The 21,093-nt window shown below is 44.1% G+C and overlaps 2 protein-coding genes across 4 annotated transcripts in view; one reads left to right on the forward strand and one right to left on the reverse strand.

Annotated features, from left to right (window-relative positions):
• LOC310772574 (FERM, ARHGEF and pleckstrin domain-containing protein 1-like) overlaps positions 1-17,423 on the reverse strand; it is a 135,072-nt gene extending 117,649 nt beyond the window's left edge. For all 3 annotated transcript variants that reach the window (XM_083632405.1, XM_083632406.1, XM_083632404.1), the window contains exons 1-2: positions 17,266-17,423; positions 3,543-3,767 (exon numbers count right to left, since the gene is read on the reverse strand). In XM_083632405.1, the coding sequence (XP_083488531.1) occupies positions 3,543-3,713 (171 nt within the window). In that variant the 5' untranslated portion in view covers positions 3,714-3,767; positions 17,266-17,423. The remainder of the gene's footprint in view (positions 1-3,542; positions 3,768-17,265) is intronic.
• An 832-nt stretch (positions 17,424-18,255) lies between these two features.
• The window catches only part of LOC310772741 (N-chimaerin), a gene marked incomplete at its 3' end in the record, with an annotated part of 48,104 nt that continues 45,266 nt past the window's right edge, over positions 18,256-21,093 (forward strand). Inside the window, exons 1-3 of the mRNA XM_083632649.1 lie at positions 18,256-18,282; positions 18,638-18,729; positions 20,788-20,826. Coding sequence (XP_083488775.1) covers positions 18,711-18,729; positions 20,788-20,826 — 58 coding nt within the window. The 5' untranslated portion in view covers positions 18,256-18,282; positions 18,638-18,710. The remainder of the gene's footprint in view (positions 18,283-18,637; positions 18,730-20,787; positions 20,827-21,093) is intronic.

Genomic DNA, 21,093 nt, shown 5'->3' on the forward strand with positions numbered 1-21,093 from the left:
AAAGATGTTCCAGAGATACGCCATTGCTGCAATGATCTATCTATGCAATGGCATTGCATGTGTATGCGTGTGTGTGTGTGTGCAGGCATGCATGTGCGTGTGTGCATGCGTGCGTGCGTGTGTGTGCGAGGAGAAAGAGAGGAAGAGGGAGAGAGCTCTGCTGGCAGGAGGCAGGAGAGGGGATGCTTTGCGGCGCACCACAAGGTCGATGTTCTTACATCAATTTGAGAAAAGATCAATTTAGGATTCTAAAAATTACAAAAAAAAAGACTACTCAGAAGGCATCTCTCACACCCACACCGACATGGGATTCCAGCCTGCTGTCAAACTGTCCACACGGTCAAAGACACCTCCTCAGGCACTCACACACTAACTACCACATGCATTCTTGCCATTTTCAGAAGAGCCAATTACTGCTCCCCAAACTGGCAGGTCTGAATGTTCTACAAGCCAGCTGAGACAGCCACTTGCTGGATTCTTCCTTAATTATCATCACAGAAAACTCCCCAAATTTCTGTTGATAACACACAGCTCTAGGCTGTATCACGCATGCACTGACATAGACCGGCAGAGCAGAGAGACAGAGATAGAAAGACAGTCACAACAAGACAGAGATAAGGTAACCAATGACATATTAACCACACCATTGGATAGACACTTTCACCTAGTGCACCTTATATTATGTTTTGCTACAATGACCTGGCAGCACTGTAGCAGTGCACCACAGAACAGACAGAAAAGCAGTGATTTGGCTAACGTCAGAGGCAGAGGCAGACAGAGATAACAGACAGACAGAGATAACAGACAGAGACAACAGACAGACAGAGACAACAGACAGACAGAGATAACAGACAGACAGAGATAACAGACAGACAGAGATAACAGACAGACAGAGATAACAGACAGAGACAACAGACAGACAGAGATAACAGACAGACAGAGATAACAGACAGACAGAGATAACAGACAGACAGAGATAACAGACAGACAGAGATAACAGACAGACAGAGATAACAGACAGAGACAACAGACAGACAGAGATAACAGACAGACAGAGATAACAGACAGACAGAGATAACAGACAGACAGAGATAACAGACAGACAGAGATAACAGACAGAGATAACAGACAGACAGAGATAACAGACAGACAGAGATAACAGACAGACAGAGATAACAGACTGACAGAGATAACAGACAGAGATAACAGACAGACAGAGATAACAGACAGACAGAGATAACAGACAGACAGAGAGTTAGACGGTCGTGTGTGTTTCTGCCTATGTGGCAGAATCCTATTCAGCACTCCCTCTGCTTTCAGAGTGCTGTGAGAGGAAGCTGGCCTCTCTCCCATTTCCTGCCTGTCTCCCGAGACCCAATCAAACGTCCTCAAGGTGAAAAGAAAAATATTAAGCCATCCTCTTTGGAATGAGATATCGTCGGTGTGCTGCCGATGCACTGCGCCTTTCGCAAACTCAAAAGCACTGAGGAAAAAAGACTAAGCACCCGCCATCGAGAAACCACATGTCTGCTATTTCATGATACATACTGTGTATCACTCTCTAATGTGGGGTTGCAGGATATATAGATAGCCTAGATCAGTGGTTCTGAAAGTGGGGTCTGGGGACCCCCAGGGGTCCTTGAAGGGGTTCCCAGGGGTCCCCATCGGCCGTTAGGCTGATTGGGTGCACCTGGGCATGATGCACTTATTGGGCTTAAAGGGATACGCCAACTTTTTGGGAGTTTCGTCTATTTGCCATATCGCCCACACATAACCAAGATACACATTACCTTTACCGTCACTCTCCATACAGTATACAGTGAGCTACACTCGTCCAGTTAGTTAGTATTGGGGAAAACGGTACAGCCGTCCAAAGTCACCAAAAACACACATTTCTAACAGCGCCAGAAAGCTCTATGTAGTGTACATGTTGTGACCCGGGTACTCACCATGAGATGAAATATTAATCCAAAATGCAGAGAAACAATCTTTAATAGATAGCCGGACCTACTTTCTAAACATAGCTGCCAGGCATACAGCGCATGCACTGTGTACGCTGTGTACAGGCAAACAAGGAAGTAACTTGGTGTGGGGATTCACTACGAAAATGACATTTCACATAACTATGGATTATTATTTCATCGCGGGATGAGTACTCGGATCACAACATGTACATAGAGCTTTTTGGTGCTGTCAGAAATGTGTGTTTTTGGTGACTTTGGATGGCTGTACCGTTTCCCCCAATAATAACTAACTGGACGAGTGTCACTGTATACAGTATGGAGAGTGACGGTAAAGGTATTGTGTATCTTGGTTATGTGTGGGCGTTATGGCAAATGGACGAAACTCCCAAAAAGTTGGCGTATCCCTTTAAGAAGACCTTCAGACCATTAGGTCTCTCCCTCCTCACCGATGCGCCTTTTGTTCTGTTCGTTTGTTTAATGTAGTTTGTGTTGTCTAGTTATTTCCCCTTAGTTTTAGTTAATAAATTATTGTTTTAACTGTTACTTTGGTGTTTGACTCCCCTCATATGTTATAACCCCGCTCAAGGAAGTAACAAATGAGGGGAGTGATACACCAAAGTAAAAGTTAAAACAATAATTTTAAACTAAGGGAAAATAACGACAACACAAACTACATAAAACAAACGAACAGATCAAAAGGTGCATCTGTGAGGAGGGAGAGAGACTGAATGGTCTGAAGGTCTTCTTAAGCCCAATGAGTACACCGAGCCCAATCAGCCTAACTACCCCAACACCAGGCTCCTGCAAGACAGGGCCAGGAGAGTGGGAGGACCGTTACAAAAGCTAAAAACAGATGGGAGACCATGGAACAAAATCTTATCAAATGGGGGTCCGTCGTCTAATTTGTGTCAGTTTAGGGGTCCTTGATGTGAAAAGGCTTGAGAACCACTGACTGACAGAGGACAGACAGGCAGGTGGGCAAACATATAACTAAACATATAAGAGGACAGATACACACAGAGAGTGTCAGATAAACAGATCGGTGCTTTGCTCGGGGGTTTGAGAATCATGACCCCATTCCAATCTGTTGCACAATTTAAACTTGTTTCCAGACATTTGTCAGACACCTGGTAGCCCAGCGTCTCCTCGAGGCATCCCTGCAGGGCAGCTGGCTACAGCATATTCCCTGTACCCAGCATGCATTGGGCTGAAAAGCAAAACGGACCAAATGCTCCCCATGCCACCACACCCCCCCCTCTCTCTCTTGCATGGCGTCTAATAAAACACCGTAAACGCCATTAAGAACTATCGTGAATCATCAAAGGTTCAAGTAGAGTCCATCCAAGCCTTTGTAAGTTTTTGTTCGCGAAGAAGAAAAATAGTCAGCTGCAGACTTGCAGAGATTTCCCAGAGAAATTGGGTGACCTATGGTGGAATAAATACTCTCAAAAAGCAATTTGCATAATGCTGATGTCAACTAAATATCTTTTCACTCCAAGCGATTATTTATTTACTGGATTAGAAATGCCTAATCATGATGATCAGAATCATCCAACAACAGCAAGTAAGCAGACTCACCGATATCTGGAAGACCTCCTGTGTATCGTCGAGCATCTGAACTCTTATGGAGACTTGTCGTCCTGGGGGCTGGGCGGGGGGGCGCAGGCCGGGCTCCAGGGTGGACACCCCAAAACTGTCAGGAGCTCCCAGCCTGTGGCCGGCGGACGGCCTGTCAGCAGGTTCGACCATGGTGAGCGACTCTACAGTAAGGGCCTCTCTAGCTTCCGGGACCACTCTTCACGTCTGGAGAGGAAAGGGAAAGAGTGGTGCTTATGGTTACAAGTTAGCCACCCCCAAAGTCCTGATATATTTGAGTAAAAAAATACAAATACAATTGTGTGTGTGTGTGTGTGTGTGTGTGTGTGTGTGTGTGTGTGTGCGTGCGTGCATATGTGTGCATTTTAAGAAAACCAGTGCAAATGTATAAATAAAAATGCCTGCTCCATCAACCTTCTCTGGGTAAACTAATGTTAAAAAGGTTTAACCTGCTGTAAACGGTCTGAAGCCTGGAAAAATAAAAATGTTTAACCTGCTGTAAACGGTCTGAAGCCTGGAAAATAAAAAGGTTTAACCTGCTGTAAACGGTCTGAAGCCTGGACAAATAAAAAGGTTTAACCTGCTGTAAACGGTCTGAAGCCTGGACAAATAAAAAGGTTTAACCTGCTGTAAACGGTCTGAAGCCTGGACAAATAAAAAGGTTTAACCTGCTGTAAACGGTCTGAAGCCTGGACAAATAAAAAGGTTTAACCTGCTGTAAACGGTAGGGATGGGCGCGAGTACTCGGGTACTCGAGTGCTCGTTCATAACGTCAGTACTCGAGTAACGTTTGCGCTGTCCGGGTACTCGCCCCACTCCCCACCCCTTTAAAAATGGTCTAAATCTACGCATGCATCGTTATGTGGATCTGCCAGCATGAACTGCACGGGCGTCAAGTCAGCCACAATGTACAAGTACATCATCCGCTTTGTTGATTTCAAAATAAAAAAAAAGGCTTATTGTAACGCAAGTTGTAACCTTATCTACTTTGAGTAATGCGTTACAGCCATAGTTTCACGCCATATAACATCACGAGTATTTTGATACAAGGTTTGCTGCTTCGTTCGTTGAAATACCCTTTTCTCCTCCAACGTGCATAAATAAGCTATTTACTTTTGTTTAAGTAACATTATTTTGAAAGTTTTAACCGGAAGTTTTCCAGCTCATCCCGAAAATGGTGGCTGAAGATATGCTCCCGAAGGAGACAGATGCACGCTTCTTCATAGCGCACGCCCGATAAAACTCATTCAAAACTTTGCAGTAGTTTACTGACTACACTGTCGTTTCCCATAACGTTAGTCACAAGAAATGTGGAGAAAGAATCGCTTTTTGGGAGACAATCGCTTCATGGTGATCACTATTTAGCTGCAGCTGTAACGTTAATCACACTGGTCAGTGGTCAGTTTTCACTTTTTGGCAGAACACCGGACCTTGTAATCCGTGGATTTACGTTAGTGTAAGTAAAATTGATGATACTGGACAATGGACATGTATTGGAATTGAGCCTTCGCTTGTTTCACAACAATATTGTCCGCTCCGAAGCGCTAATGCCATCCATCCAACCATCGGAGATGCTGTCTGAGGTAGGCTTTAGACGTTAGCTGAGCGTCACCTCACCTAATATCACAGTCAGTCAGTCCCTCTCCTCACATGCTCCAGGTAACGCTTTCTCCATGCAAAAATGCAAACGTTATGTGTGAACAGCCCCACACACAGCAGATTACCCCTGCTCCGTCATTACCATAGTAATCACACAGACCCCCCGCCCCCCCCCCCCCCCCACGCAAGTACTCGAGTACTCGTTCATAATAGAAGGAGAGTACTCGAGTATTTAAATTGCTTAAAATGCCCATCCCTAGTAAACGGTCTGAAGCCTGGAAAAGTAAAAGGTTTAACCTGCTGTAAACGGTCTGAAGCCTGGACAAATAAAAAGGTTTAACCTGCTGTAAATGGTCTGAAGCCTGGAAAACTAAAAAGGTTTAACCTGCTGTAAATGGTCTGAAGCCTGGAAAATAAAAAAGTTTAACCTGCTGTAAATGGTCTGAAGCCTGGAAAACTAAAAAGGTTTAACCTGCTGTAAACGGTCTGAAGCCTGGACAAATAAAAAGGTTTAACCTGCTGTAAACGGTCTGAAGCCTGGACAAATAAAAAGGTTTAACCTGCTGTAAACGGTCTGAAGCCTGGACAAATAAAAAGGTTTAACCTGCTGTAAACGGTCTGAAGCCTGGACAAATAAAAAGGTTTAACCTGCTGTAAACGGTCTGAAGCCTGGAAAACTAAAAAGGTTTAACCTGCTGTAAACGGTCTGAAGCCTGGACAAATAAAAAGGTTTAACCTGCTGTAAACAGTCTGAAGCCTGGACAAATAAAAAGGTTTAACCTGCTGTAAACGGTCTGAAGCCTGGACAAATAAAAAGGTTTAACCTGCTGTAAACGGTCTGAAGCCTGGAAAACTAAAAAGGTTTAACTTGCTGTAAACGGTCTGAAGCCTGGACAAATAAAAAGGTTTAACCTGCTGTAAACGGTCTGAAGCCTGGACAAATAAAAAGGTTTAACCTGCTGTAAACGGTCTGAAGCCTGGACAAATAAAAAGGTTTAACCTGCTGTAAACGGTCTGAAGCCTGGACAAATAAAAAGGTTTAACCTGCTGTAAACAGTCTGAAGCCTGGACAAATAAAAAGGTTTAACCTGCTGTAAACGGTCTGAAGCCTGGACAAATAAAAAGGTTTAACCTGCTGTAAACGGTCTGAAGCCTGGACAAATAAAAAGGTTTAACCTGCTGTAAACAGTCTGAAGCCTGGAAAAATAAAAATGTTTAACCTGCTGTAAACGGTCTGAAGCCTGGACAAATAAAAAGGTTTAACCTGCTGTAAACGGTCTGAAGCCTGGACAAATAAAAAGGTTTAACCTGCTGTAAACGGTCTGAAGCCTGGAAAACTAAAAAGGTTTAACCTGCTGTAAACGGTCTGAAGCCTGGAAAAATAAAAAGGTTTAACCTGCTGTAAACGGTCTGAAGCCTGGACAAATAAAAAGGTTTAACCTGCTGTAAACAGTCTGAAGCCTGGACAAATAAAAAGGTTTAACCTGCTGTAAACGGTCTGAAGCCTGGACAAATAAAAAGGTTTAACCTGCTGTAAACGGTCTGAAGCCTGGTAAAATTACAAGATTTGCCTCCGATTTAATATGAAGAGGTAAGCTTTTCTTGTAGTAGCTCAATGTAGAGAACCTGGCTCGAATGGAAACTTTGTGCTTAATTAGTTCAAGAAATGTGCAATGAATCTTAGAACATTTATCCAGTCTGAAGAAATTTGCCTTGCACAATGTAGAAACCACAAGATATTCTGTCAGTGTGTTATTCAGTGGTGAATTTTTATTGGTTGGAATTGAGATGAGTGTGTAAACCACAGAGCCTGGGACAGTTCCATGTTATAGCTAGATGTAGGAGGTGAGCCAAGGGATATAGACACACCCACACCCCCACACACACACACACACACACACACACACCTAGTCCAAGTACATGCAGGTGGGATTTACTGCATTTCCTCCATGCTTGCTGAAGGGAAAACTCTGTTGAAGACCCGTTCAGACTTGAATCAAAGCTTCACAATGTAGGCCAGATGAGATATGGTCTGGGACACATAAAGACAACTTGACTCAACGCCCCCCCCCCCCCTCTGCCAGACATAAACACACACACACACACACAGTTCAGTCCCCCTCCTCCTATCCCACGCCCACTCTTGATAAACTTCGACCCCAGACAATAAAAAGCCTCTGAGACGGTTGGTGACATCAAGGCTCTGGAATGTTTCAGAAGACAGTGAGAGAGGGCAACGCAGGGACCAGGGTTACACACCACCACACTGCCCCGACACACACACACACACACACACACACACATACACACACACACACACACAACTCTAATCAAAGCAGTCACTGATCCAATGTTTCCAACCTACTTGACTGGTCTGCTGAGTGTCTGTGTATTACCCCTTCCACACCGAGGGTTCAACCAGGGTTGTTCCCAGGTTGGTTCTGGGTGTGAACATGTTAACCTGGGTTGCCTCGAGAGCTGGGCTGTACCACTGGGTTGATTTCAGTGTGAATGGCACCACCCAGGTTACTATTTCTTATGCTAAGAGCCTATGCCAATTGTTGCATCTCTCTCAGGTTGTGACCCGGGTCCAATGTGAATTTCCATGACCAGGGATATTGGCGCCCGTTCCTTTATCGCAAACAAACTAGGATGTAGCTGTTGAATGATGTCACATCCGTTTGGTTAGCGTTTTATTTGCAGAAAACTGGGAGCTTGGAAGTTCACTGTTGAATTGCGTCACATCTGTTTAAATGAGTCAGCTCTTGGTCAGATCCAGTCAAATCCAGTCGCGCTAGCCAGGGCAGCCAATAGCCATTGTTAGCAATAATAGTTGATAACAAGGCATTTCACGAACTTTTGCATAAACACTACAGCAACATGTCCACACAGATAGAAGTTAGACAGTGCTGTGTGTACAGCTGATTTAATGAGACACAAACAAGACAGAAGTGCTAATAAACAGCATTTACTATGATTATAACTCTACTGTTGTTGCGCGGAGCAGCCATCTTGGATTTTTCAGGTCGGGGCTGCTGAGGCTCCTACGAGTTTGGAATGGGAAATACCAGCTCTGGAGACGTCACCGCCCCATCTCATGACCTTTGAACCATCAGATTACCAGTCCCTAGTTATAAAGGAATGCCCCATATAACCAGTGTTGACTGACTGGTGTAAATTGACAAAAGAAGGGTTGAACATGGGTCAAGTAACCCTGGTCCAACCCTGCTGGTTGGTATCAAGTGGTAGGTTATCTAGGTCATATGTGTGTTGTTATTCTATTCAGCAAAGACTGGCTTATCATTCAAGTGAACACAAATGGTTTAACCCTTTATGGTCCCATGTGATCCATTAAAAGGCATAATTAATTAGACGATATCCAATCCCTTTTTTTGCGGGGTAGGATTACCATTCTGTTTTTGTTTTACATTTAGAGCTACACTCTAGCTTAGGTCATTACATGTTCACAAATTAGTTCAGCAATAAGTCATTAAGGACTTATTGGTCAGTATACTGATTAATAGGTCTATTAGGCCTTCAGTAGCGGGATCTACGTTACCTCCTTTGGTGTCACAGAGCATGTTTTACAAGCATTACAGTATCTCTACTAGTAGTATAATAAGGTGCGGCGGGTGGCAGCAGGGAGGTGTAGTGAGCAGAGAGACTGTCCTTCAACTGGAGGACTTGGCTTTAAGAGCTCATGACAGCAAGCATCTGCAATGCTCAAGACACTGAATCCCTACAGCTTCAGGGGGCTCCTCTCTCTAGCTGACCCTGGCTCTGACCTCCCTGTGGACTCCACATCCCACACATGCTCCACAGTGTGGAGGGCGGGGGGATGGCAAGTGTGAAAAGATTAGCCTAACTTCTTCTTTATGGATCAATAAAGTATCTATTACCACAGATAGAGAACTTACACAAAGAAAAAAAAACACGAATTAAGCTATACTGTATGTTTGCATTAATGGTTAGAACCGACCGAATCGGCCTCAGTCACTCACTACCCAAAAACAGTCCTCTCTTGTGTCCAGAATTCACAAGGGACCTGGGAAGTAATAAAACCATATGCAAACAGAGTGCCCTAAAAAAACAACGCTATCTTTAGTCCCCCACCCACACACACACACACTATCCACACAATCCAGTACTTCTCTGCAGCTGAGTGACAAAGGCTGTAACAAGAAACTGGAGCCTGGCCAAGGAAGTGACCCGACTGAATCAAAGGGAGCTGACATTCAAGTTAGTCATTACACCTGTGGGAACACATGCTGTTCTTCTCATCTGCTAGCCTACTTCTTCCACCAGACAGAAACGAAAGCTCCGTCACATTTTAGCAGCTCATTATCCAGAAATATCTTGATGGGTTTGGACTGCATGACTCCATTCTTGGATATGCCTCCTAACTTAGAAGATGAGTTTTCTTGTATCCAAAAACAAAGTAAATACAGTATATTTATGGGATATATATCCGACGACACGGTGGCTCAGTGGTTAGCGCTGTTGCCTCAAAGCAAGGAAGGTCCCGGGTTCGAACCCCGGTCCGTCCCAGGTCCTTTCTGTGTGGAGTTTGCATGGGACGGCTTTAGCTCAGGAGGTAGAGCGGGTCGGCCAATGACGCAAGGGTTGGCGGTTCGATCCCCGCTCCCTCCCAGCTGCTGTTGTTGTGTCCTTGGGCAAGACACTTAACCCCAAATTGCTCCCGATGGTGTGTAGGCACCCTGCGTGGCAGCCTGCCGCCATTGGTGTATGAATGGGTGAATGTAGACTATCTACTCATTGTAAAGCGCTTTGGATAAAAGCGCTATATAAATGCAGACCATTTACCATTTACCATTCTCCCCGTCTTCGTGTGGGTTTTCTCCGGGTGCTCTGGTTTCCTCGCACCATCAAAGACATGAATGTTAGGACATTTTCATTCATACATTAATCTAGTCATTTTTTGCCACATTTCAATTAAAGGGGAGTCACACTGTCACTAGTCTCTCCCCAGACTCAAATACAGACTCCGCGGACTGAAGTCCCCAGAGGACTGAAGCCATCACTGGCATATGACTGGCCAAGTGAACGGTTCCCTCCTCTAACAGCCCTCTGAGGGAAAGTGTCCCAGACCCAGAGAGAGCTCGGCAGCATGCAGTAACGTAGTGTATCAGCGTAAGAACTCTCATGGGTCTGGCGTTGAGACTACACCGTCACTGACGACTCCCACTCTCCTAGGCACGTCTTGCAGGAGCCTGGTGGTTGGGGTTGTTAGGCTGATTGACTGCACGTGGCTGGTTTGTAGTAGTTTGTTTAGTCCTTAGTTTTAGCTAATACATTATTGTTGTGGTGGGAGGGTCATCACAATTGTAAGATTCAGGCGTAGTCATCAAACTAGCACTAGAGACCTTATTCGATTGACGTCACTCATGTACGGACACGCCCACCGCCGCCATGTTCTCCACATAGCGCTGCAGCTCTTAAGTGACAACTATAATGTGAGAGCAGCGTTTATAGGAAGCTAGCCGCCGTTAGCGTTACCTGTATCGTTCCAATTGTGTTCGGATGGTGACCTGCGTTAGGCATGGCTGTAGTAATGACAGCAATAAAGTCCCCGTGGTTTGTTTCTATCTCTACCGTCCACAGACGTGAAGGGAGCGAGACTGAGGATACGTCAGCAGCACAGGAGAGATGTGTGGATAGTTAGGAGAGACAGGTGAAACTTTCTGACAGCTCCTCACAGCAAAGTCTGTTCACCTTGTTTTTTCTTTTGTTTATTATTACAGGCATTAACGGCAGCATACAAACAACAACTCTGGGGTTTTTATTGCGGTCATCACTATCGCTATTTTGTAATGGAACAGAAACGACGATAAGGCCGTTACTATAGTTGTCAGCTGCAGGACGGTATGTCAACAATATGGCGCCATCCGCGGTTAGCGAATAAGGTCTATTGGCAAAGATTTGTCTCATTAGACGTAGGGCCCATACACATGATCGGCGTTAAACCGCTCATTGTTTTCGCAGGGGGAGAGGGGTGCCGTCCAACTATGGGGCACCGCTATTCTTACCATCACGCACGTCGGGCTGCAACTAATGATTATTTTCATTATCGATTCATCTGTCGATTATTTTCTCGATTAATCAATTAGTTGTTTAATCCTCTAAAATGTCAGAGAATGCTGAAAACCTGTCGATCAGTGTTTCCCAAAGCCCAAGATGACATCCTCTAATGTCTTGTTTCGTCCACAACCCAAGGATATTTAGTTTACTGTCATAGAGGAGTAAAGAAACCAGAAAATATTCACATTTAAGAATTTTTACTTATTTCTTACAAAATTACTCAAAACGATTAATCGATTATCAAAATAGTTGTGGATTATTTGTCTGTCGATCGACTAATCGATTAATCGTTGCAGCTCTACCTGACACACCGCTCGAATTTCAAGGTTCAAATTATTTCAACTTTGACCTAGTTACCAAAGACCTTTCATGAGTGAAAACAATGTTGCCTAGCAACAGCTACAGCTACACTGCTCTCCGCTCGACCTAGCGGTGAGAGAAGAGCAGATCTCTGATGATGTGAAGGCAGCTTTACAGCCACTTACAGCAAGAGGGTGCAAATAACAGCAGGCGGTCAGTTTCTCAGCTGCTCCTTCATCTGAACTCTGGTTCAATGAACAGGTCAGCTGATGAGGAATTTCTTCAAATTACTCCAAACTAGAGGGTCAATGTCTGTATGTGTAACAGCTAATAGCTAATTCTCAGCCAGTACTTCTACTCTATATATATACAGTATAGACAGAGTATAGACTATATTTGTCTATGTATTCATTTTTATTTCTATTTTAAACGTTTAAATTGAATTATCAATTGATTTCCTCTTTCTCTGTGCTTTTTTCAAATTTATCAATTTAGTTACTGATTTAAAGGTACACTTTGTCCATTTTCAACCAGCTTTGTATTATTACAACATCAGAAGTATACCAGAAAACTGTAAGTAGTTTTTCAGTCATTCATTTATAGTAGTTTGACTAATTGACAGTTATTGAGAGTTGATTTGAGTTGTGGACCAGTGATGTCATTCGTACACAAATGATACAACTGGTCCACAACTTAACTCAAATCAACTCTCAATAACTGTTCAACTAAATGAATGACTGCACAACTGCTTACAGTTTTCTCACTACTGATGTTGTAATGATACAAAGCTGGTTGAAAATTGGCAGAGTGTTCCTTTTAGACTGTATTTTATTTCCTATGTTCTCATAGCATAAATGCATTCATTTGGCAGACTTGGTCCCCCATATGCGGTTATGTATCTTGAAGATTCAAGATACTGTTCGAGTTGTTTTCTTGTTGGTGATATTTTCTAAGCAATGATGAGTGACATGACAGAAGCTGTTGTCAACAACAATGCAAAGATTGAAAAATGCAAAGAAATAAATACAACATTTTTAAACCCAGGAGCACTGGTGCTGCTTTGAATACAATATCTGTTTCTGAAACCCTACGCTTCAGTTTGGGTTACTCATTTCTCTCTCCCTGTGAACCTTCAAAGGGAAACAAGTGTGAACTCAGAACCAGTTTATAGCACTACTTAAACATTCACACTAACAAGCAGGTGCCAATTACCTTGACACACAGTAGATCATACTCTGCAGGCTGGAGCGCTGCCTGCCTCCCTTCATTCTCAACACAAACTCTCACTCACAGGGAGCCTGCTGCAGACCATGTTTTAAAACCAGGAATGCAAGTAACACGTAATATAATAAGAAAACAGTATTTTCTCATTAAAAATGAACGGGAACATTGGCCTTCTGTCCCAAAACATAACTCTGTAAAGTTTTAGCTGAGTCATTCATGTTCATAAATGCTGACTGGACTGTCTTCATACACAGTACCATTGTTGTAGTCAAGTCACTATATCTCGAGTCCGAGTCCAACTCCGAGTCACAAAAGAAGAATCCGGGTCGAGTTCAAGTCGAGTCCCCATCACCTGAGTCCAAGTCCAAGAGTTACTCAAGCCAACCCATGACCTACCACTTTATTTTAATTTTTTGCACCAAGTGAAATGTTTTATGGTCACTCCCGATTCAGTAGGTCACGAGTTGGCTTGATTCCAGCCTTAAAACTGGTCATAAGGATTTTTCGACATATCTATGGGGAAAACGAATGGGAAACTCACTTCCGGGGCAAGAGATGTCACGTGACTGTTCAGCTCTATGACTATTAACCCCCCCCCCCCCCCCCCGCCCCCAAATAACAAGGCCGAGTCCGAATGCATGAATGTTCAGATCCAAGTCCGAGTCATCAGTGCTCAAGTCCAAGTCGAGTCACAAGTCCTGAAAATGTGTCCAGGAATCGTGACTTGATTCCGAGTTCGAGTCCATCTCGACTCGATAACAACACTGATTCATACCACAGGAATGACATACAAATTGTTAATTTTGTGTTACCCCACATGTAAGACCAATACCACAACTACATAAATGCAAAATGTGGAAAATACTTTCATTGTCTCATTGTGAACTTTCATTGTGTCCTCTCTGCAGGCGCCGGGGACGGAACATTACTGAGCAAGAGAGGAATACAGAGCAAGGCGGTCACACAGGCACAAAGAAAGCTACTGTGGGAGCGTACAGCTAGGGACCAGGGCCTCCCAACCAACCAGCCTTTAACTCAGAGGGACCAGGGCCTCCCAACCAAGCAGCCTTTAACTCAGAGGGACCAGGGCCTCCCAACCAAGCAGCCTTTAACTCTGAGGGACCAGGGCCTCCCAACCAAGCAGCCTTTAACTCAGAGGGACCAGGGCCTCCCAACCAACCAGCCTTTAACTCAGAGGGACCAGGGCCTCCCAACCAAGCAGCCTTTAACTCTGAGGGACCAGGGCCTCCCAACCAAGCAGCCTTTAACTCAGAGGGACCAGGGCCTCCCAACCAACCAGCCTTTAACTCAGAGGGACCAGGGCCTCCCAACCAACCAGCCTTTAACTCAGAGGGACCAGGGCCTCCCAACCAAGCAGCCTTTAACTCTGAGGGACCAGGGCCTCCCAACCAACCAGCCTTTAACTCAGAGGGACCAGGGCCTCCCAACCAAGCAGCCTTTAACTCTGAGGGACCAGGGCCTCCCAACCAAGCAGCCTTTAACTCTGAGGGACCAGGGCCTCCCAACCAAGCAGCCTTTGAAATGCTGTTCAGATCAGAGCATGTGAGCGGAGCGGGGGGGTTTTGGCTTGAGCGGTGACCAGAGCGGTACCGGAGCAAAAGTTGGAGCGGCACCGATCACCTGCTCAAGTTTCGCTCACAACATGTTCGGTTTGTGGCCATGTGCACGCCCACTATTTTCTTGCCAGCTGCTGCGAGACAAGAAGGAAGAGACTCATGGACCCTGACCCTGAAGACAGACCGAACGTTAATAGCCTGAGGAGTCTGAGTCAGACTCCTGAGTCTGAGTCAGACTCCTGAGTCTAAGTCAGACTCCTCAGGCTATTATTGAACATGTAATAAGCGGTATGCTTATTCCTTTTCTGCCTTGCGCTCGTGATGCCCCTCTCTTTGAAGTTTAATTTTGTTGCACCCCCACACATTTTCCTTATCAGCTTTTTTTAATTAGTTTCTATTAATCTACATACATTGAATCCGACCTTTTTTTTTCGGCCAGCATTCGTCATTTTCCCCTTGGTGCACATAAAGACACATATACACTATTAGGCTATTTGCTTTAAGGGCTGCGGCCGGGTGCGCCAACGAACATGCAGCCGACTCTGCTGAGCTCATGTTATTTGTAGTGAGCGATGCCCATTGCCCAGGCATTTAAACGCAAATTAAAACACCCTGGCCTTTTATCTTTTTTATTTTTTGGAGCGGAGCGGTGAGTGCGAGCGGGTGAAATCTGTATGGAGCGGGGAGCGGTCTGGAGCGGCGCGGCCGTGAGCGATGGAGTGGGTGGAAAGGGCCGCTCCATGAGCGAGGAGCGGTAATTATCACTGCTCCACTCCGCTCACATGCTCTGGTTCAGATGAACATTCCCTAGCAGTTTGTGAGAGGGAAGCTAGGCCCAGGAATCGGATGTGTACATACAGTATGCGTGTGTCTGTACGTACGTACGTGCGTGTGTAGGTTGGTGAAACGGAGAGAGCTTGAATATGTAGACTATATGTAAATATGGACATAAACAACATATGCCAGGTTAACAAAAATGGATAAAAATAAACGATGACAACAACACAGATGTCATAATTTAATTCATGAAAAACTAAAACTACATGGTTTGGGTGAGACTGTGCGTCTTTAGCCCTGCGTCTCAGTGTGGATCTCTGTACATGTGCAGGTTTGGATCAAAACAACACAAGAAAACAGAAGCATGGAAGGGAAATGGCAGGAAAATGGGGGTCTTTATTTAATTGGAATGACTGTACACTACATGCACAAACATTTTGATAAACTTAGATGTAGCCGCCCTACAGATATAATGGCTATAATGACAACGCCATTTAGTAATATGCTAAACTTGCCTCAGAACATCAACCTAATCTTAACTGAAGACCGCAATGGAAATAAGATGTTAATCCTCATTTCACATTTATGACAGTCTAACTGCCTGACTAACTAACCTGAAAAATGACATACCTGACTACAGCCAGGCTACAGCCTAACAGTCAGGCACATTTGAGGGCTACATCAAAGCTGCTCCACGTTTACTACCATCATGATGGTGCTTGAGACCATGTTCGTCAAGGTTACACTCTTCAGTCGCCATTAGGCTGTTTTGTTGCCCTGGGGAGGAGAATGGCCTTTGTGCGTATGTGTCAGAGAGAGAGAGAGAGAGAGAGAGAGAGAGTGAAAGAGAAAGACAGAAAGAGAGTGGCTCACCCATCTCTACCTGCCATTAAACAAGATATTGATTAGAAAAATCTAATGGGCAGCAGGGTGACGTATTGATTAGGGAGACCACCCTTATACTGGAAGCCACATGTTCACATGTCTTTGAGCCAGACTGAACCCCTGTCAGTTTTACGGGTGCTGCTCTGTCACTGACCCTGTGCTGTGACCTCAGCGTACACTAGGGCGGGAGGGGGCAAGCCAAAAGAGAGTTCGCCCCTCTGGGATCAATATGAGGAAAGGGAATGAAGTAAATGCGCTTGTCAGCTGATGTCCTTTGTCACCTGGTACTAGTGGTGATGCATTGCGTTGGGGAGGGGGTCAAGGTCTGGCTCTGACAATAAAAAAAGGACCTACAGGGCTGTTCATAGCAAGCTGCAGACTGTTAAAAAAGTCATAGAAGAGACATGTTGAACTGAGCAACACACATGCATGCACACACACGCAAAACACACAGAGGAGCTAGTGAGCAATGCACACTACAGCCGCGTGGAATGGAACATAAAATACACACAGTACTACACACTCTCTAAACCCAGAGACCCATTCAAAGACACATAGCCCAGTTGGCTAAGTGCAAGCCCCTGAATGTAGGTTAGCAGAGTAATCCTTTAGGGCAGGGTAAAGATGTCAGTAGGCTAAGCAACCTGCTCACACTAAAATGGGCTTCAGAGACTGGGCTGGTGTGTGAGCATGTGGCAACGTTTTGACAATGACAAAAGACTTACAATTACAAGGCTATGGGTTGTGATCTGCATTAACACAAAACAGCAGGAAATACCTAGGGTGGGGGGACTGAACCCACAATGAAGTCCATTAAAATCAATAGATGTTTTTTTGTTTTTAAGTTTTGTTAATTAACTACTGTGTAACATTGTATCATCCTAGTGTTGGTGTGCATTTGCATGTTTCAAGTACTTCTTGGAGCAGGCTATCCTCCTCGTGTAACATAGCTTACAGTAAAAGGAGTCCTGCTGGACGGTGGACCTCCTAGGTCAGCCGATTAAGAAAATGACCAAGCTGGTAGCTGTGTATGTGTGTGTGGGGGGGGTCGAAGCAAGCAATTATACTTGAGAGACAAGGTCGGGCTCATACGCCTTACGAAGCCAAAATGTTTTTTTCTTCAATCTGAAAACACTATTTCCACCATGAACTGGCTATCTTAGTGGGTGCCATTCAATGGATACTAGGTAGGCTACGTGTAACCTCACAGCCACACAATCCTGGCTGGTAGCTTGATTCCTTACCCCCTTTCTTCAGGATCCAGATAGCCTTTCCTATATCTCCAACACAGGCGGTAAGGTAAATCCCACAGTCCTGCAAGTTAGTTTGCCTTCACCGTGTTCTCTCTCCTCTCCGGTCCGCTCAGGCAGGACGTGGTTTCTGCGTGGTGGCCATAACCCAGATCGGCACAGTGTGTGCGAGTCGCGCCTCGGCTACATTGAAACAAATGTGGGAAGCCGTAGATCGAGCTCTCTACTCGAACAATAAAGAGCACCACACTGCCTCCAGCACCAGGCACCCGGCACTACAGTGTCAGAGGGGAAGAAAGTGTTGTGCAGCCGAACGGCGCCACCTCATGGTGATTTGGGGAAGTGACGCTATGGGGAATGTAATGGAATGATCTGTACGCTACAAATCTGGACGGAGCCGAGCCGAACCGGAAATGGCGAAGATGGGTTTTGTAAGGTTGGTTCATCCCGTCTTGGGGACAGGCCTGTCAAAAGCTTAGTGGCCAGTACGGGGATCGAACCCGCGACCTTGGCGTTATTAGCACCACGCTCTAACCAACTGAGCTAACCGGCCGTGTTTCATGTGTCTGGGGTAGAATAAATTTGAAAAGACACTGAGTGAAATATTTAAATTCTGATAATATGAATTGTTTCTTATTTCCAAAAGTTACCCACCGGCACCCATACCTAACAAGCAGCTAACTTAGCTAGCGTAGTGTTAACAGGCCTTACCTGTAACTTTGTGGCTAGACAGAGTAGAGAGGCGTGTTACTTGTTTTTTGAAAACCAAAAGTTCGCTAACATTAATATCGGACATAATTATGTCCGATACGTCCAACATATTGAGCTAAACCCAACATTTAACCGGGAATGAAAACGTCCTTGCGCCGCTCTGGTAAACTTTTCTATGCGCCGTCCACTACCATTGCCACCGCTCGTTGCCATGGTGATCCCTCAAATCTGGTGGGCAAGCGGAGGGCCTGATCACGTGACCCAACAAGATGGCGACCACAATGTAGAATGGATGCGAATGTGAGTATGAGCTAATAGCTAACCGTTAAATTAAATAAACAAAGTAGCATCCCATAATTATAAACTCTTATAAACCACTGTCGGCGTGTGTCCATTGAAACATACTCTTAATTTATAGTGTACGTTAAAACTCCAGCATATTTCGTTTTTACCCAGGACTCAGCTGAGCTTGCTATCTGAACTGATCGAATCCGCTAACGTTAGCTCTCTCATCAACTGAGCTGCTGCCTTGCTTGATGATTTGTTGTTTTAACGTTAGTCAGCTATTTTGACCTGCATGTAGCCTAGCTACCTCACTGCAGTGAGTGGTTGAATGCTTTCTTCTAATTCTTTGTTTCCCCTCATTGTCTTTTAGGTTTTGAACTAAGTGACTACATTTTGCTGGAACCTGAGATATTTTAGTTAATTGTACATCGTCATATCGCAGGATGGCCTTAAATGTCTTCGGTAAGCCGATTTACTACCCCCTAGTATCATTCTGCCTTTATCTGGAGTCATATTTCCCATCCCAAATGAAATGGATATCTGCTATTGTGTAATAAACAGTATATACCACTTTCAGAGAAACGGGTAGATTTCACATTGGTCAGTATATTCGTCAGATTTTCTGATCATGGCTTTAGTTTGCCTGGTACATAGTGAAAGGGCTCACAGTGACCAGTGAATTAAGAAATTGGCTTATTGCCTCAGGAATTTGTGTCTGTCCTTGCCCGTATATGAAAAGGTTTCATATGCTCCTTAATGGGGTTTGCAGACACAGCAGTATCTACAATGGATGTGTTAGTTATGTCTAGTAGCTTATTTTGAGTGCGTACGTGTGTGCATGTTGCCTTGGGAGAGAAAGAAACACAGGATTCAGGATTGAAGGTTATTTTTGAAGACAGGATAGCGGGAGGGAGTGTTGAATAGATAAGACTTGTAGTGTACGCATACACACACCAAGACAGGAAACAGGCTGTTAGTTTTACCCACACAGAGAAGATGGGAGATAATGTATATCCCAGAATTTGCAAGGTGCAAAGAACTACATCAACCTTCAATTAAAACCTGCACATTCATCACCACGATGTATTAGCAGTGTTTCCTGTAGAGGTTTTTGTAGATGTAGGGGCGGGGTAATTTACACAATCGGATCATCAAAATCTATAATCGTTGCATCCCTACTTACTAGTTAGTATTATATGACATTAAGGCTGTGAGTGTGCAGCAATGTTTTGAAATTAAAGTAATCAGTCAGCCACAGAATTTGAACGGGCACTAAAAAAGACAACTATTAGTATTTCACAGTAATCTCCCTCAGTGCACAAGATGGATGCCATTGAATTCTGTTCATGTTGTCGTGGAAATGGGTGTTCTTGTTCATTTGTGGTGTCTGGCATAGAGGACTTGGGAGTTCAAATGTTCCGTATAACATCTACTGAAATGTCCATCCAAGTAATTAATCTGCCACATGAACAAATGAGCTTCTGAAGTCCAAGTGTTCCACCAAATCAGTGCCAGGGGGGAAACATGTTCTGCTTTTAAATCGTAATGGTCTTTTCACATTTTCTCCAGCAGCGATTCTAGTGGTCCACCACCTCTAAACAATTAGTGAGGAAACAGTGCTCTGACATTAATACCGATACATAATTAAGACGGGTAGGCCTGGCCCGGGGGAGAAGCAGCAAAAGCCTGTCTGTGTGTAAGCAAGATAAATGTCATTAGCTGATTTAACAAGCAATCTATTCACAGACTTACCATAGCCTACAGCATTTGATGCTGCATAGAGTACATTTATTTATTCAGTTGCTTAGTCTCCATTCATGATCAGTGTCATTCTTGACACGACAAAGCAATAAAGACTCAGCATAAATGCAGTGTCTCATGAGAACTAGTAAGTGTTCAGCTCGGTACATCAATCTAATATCCAAAGTACTTGCACTCAAACTATAGCAACTTGCTGGAAGCTGGAAGCCTTTACTCATATCATGTTTTGAGTGCAAGAAGCTTTTGAATGTTGGCCTTTAATAGACAATAAACTGTTTATTTAACTATTGCCATTGATACAACTGAAATGGCCTTTATTGGTTTCAGTGATTAGGCTTTAAATCCATATGTGATCTGTAGGAATTCATAAAACAGCAGCAACTGTTCATCCACAAAACTAGCATTTTGGCTCCTTTGTGTTGCGTAGATATTATACGATATATAAAGCTTCATATTTTCAGGGAGTTGTATTTGTGCTTTCATTTGATTTCTGTGCAGAAAGAGATAGCGAGAGCTCTCTACCAGTACAGAGGATCTGACAAGGGAATCAAGATTACTTCCTGATCTTACCACACTTAATCCCCTCAAATCTTATCTGGTTGATGGATGGGATTAAAACTGGGACACAGCCAGGCAGATGAAGTCATGACTGATCACTATCCTGCTCTAACCACATGGGGGCACTGTGGCAAAGGAAATAGAGTTGAACGAATGAGGCAGTTATGTTGTTCTTGAAGCAATTTTTGTTTCTGTTCTCAGACCATGATGAATACAGGCCACCGGTGTGGAAGTCCTACTGTGAGTATTTAACACAATCATTGTTTGTTTTTTATTGCTGCTTTGAGTATTTTCTTGTCTTTCTGTTGTTGTGGCACACCTTTTTGTATTACTGACCATAAACTTGTTTTACTTTGGTTTACTTGAACACACTGCGATTTAGGGATGGGCATTTCTAGCAAAAACACTATTCGAAATTCGCTGGCCAAATTCGAATTTAATTCGAAATTCGAAAATAAAAATAAAAATGTAATTTTTTTTTTTTTTTTTTTTTTGTGAGTGAAATGT

The sequence above is a fragment of the Poromitra crassiceps genome (genome assembly GCF_964638095.1).
Source record: "Poromitra crassiceps genome assembly, chromosome: 3".
Classification (NCBI taxonomy): Eukaryota; Metazoa; Chordata; class Actinopteri; order Beryciformes; family Melamphaidae; genus Poromitra; species Poromitra crassiceps.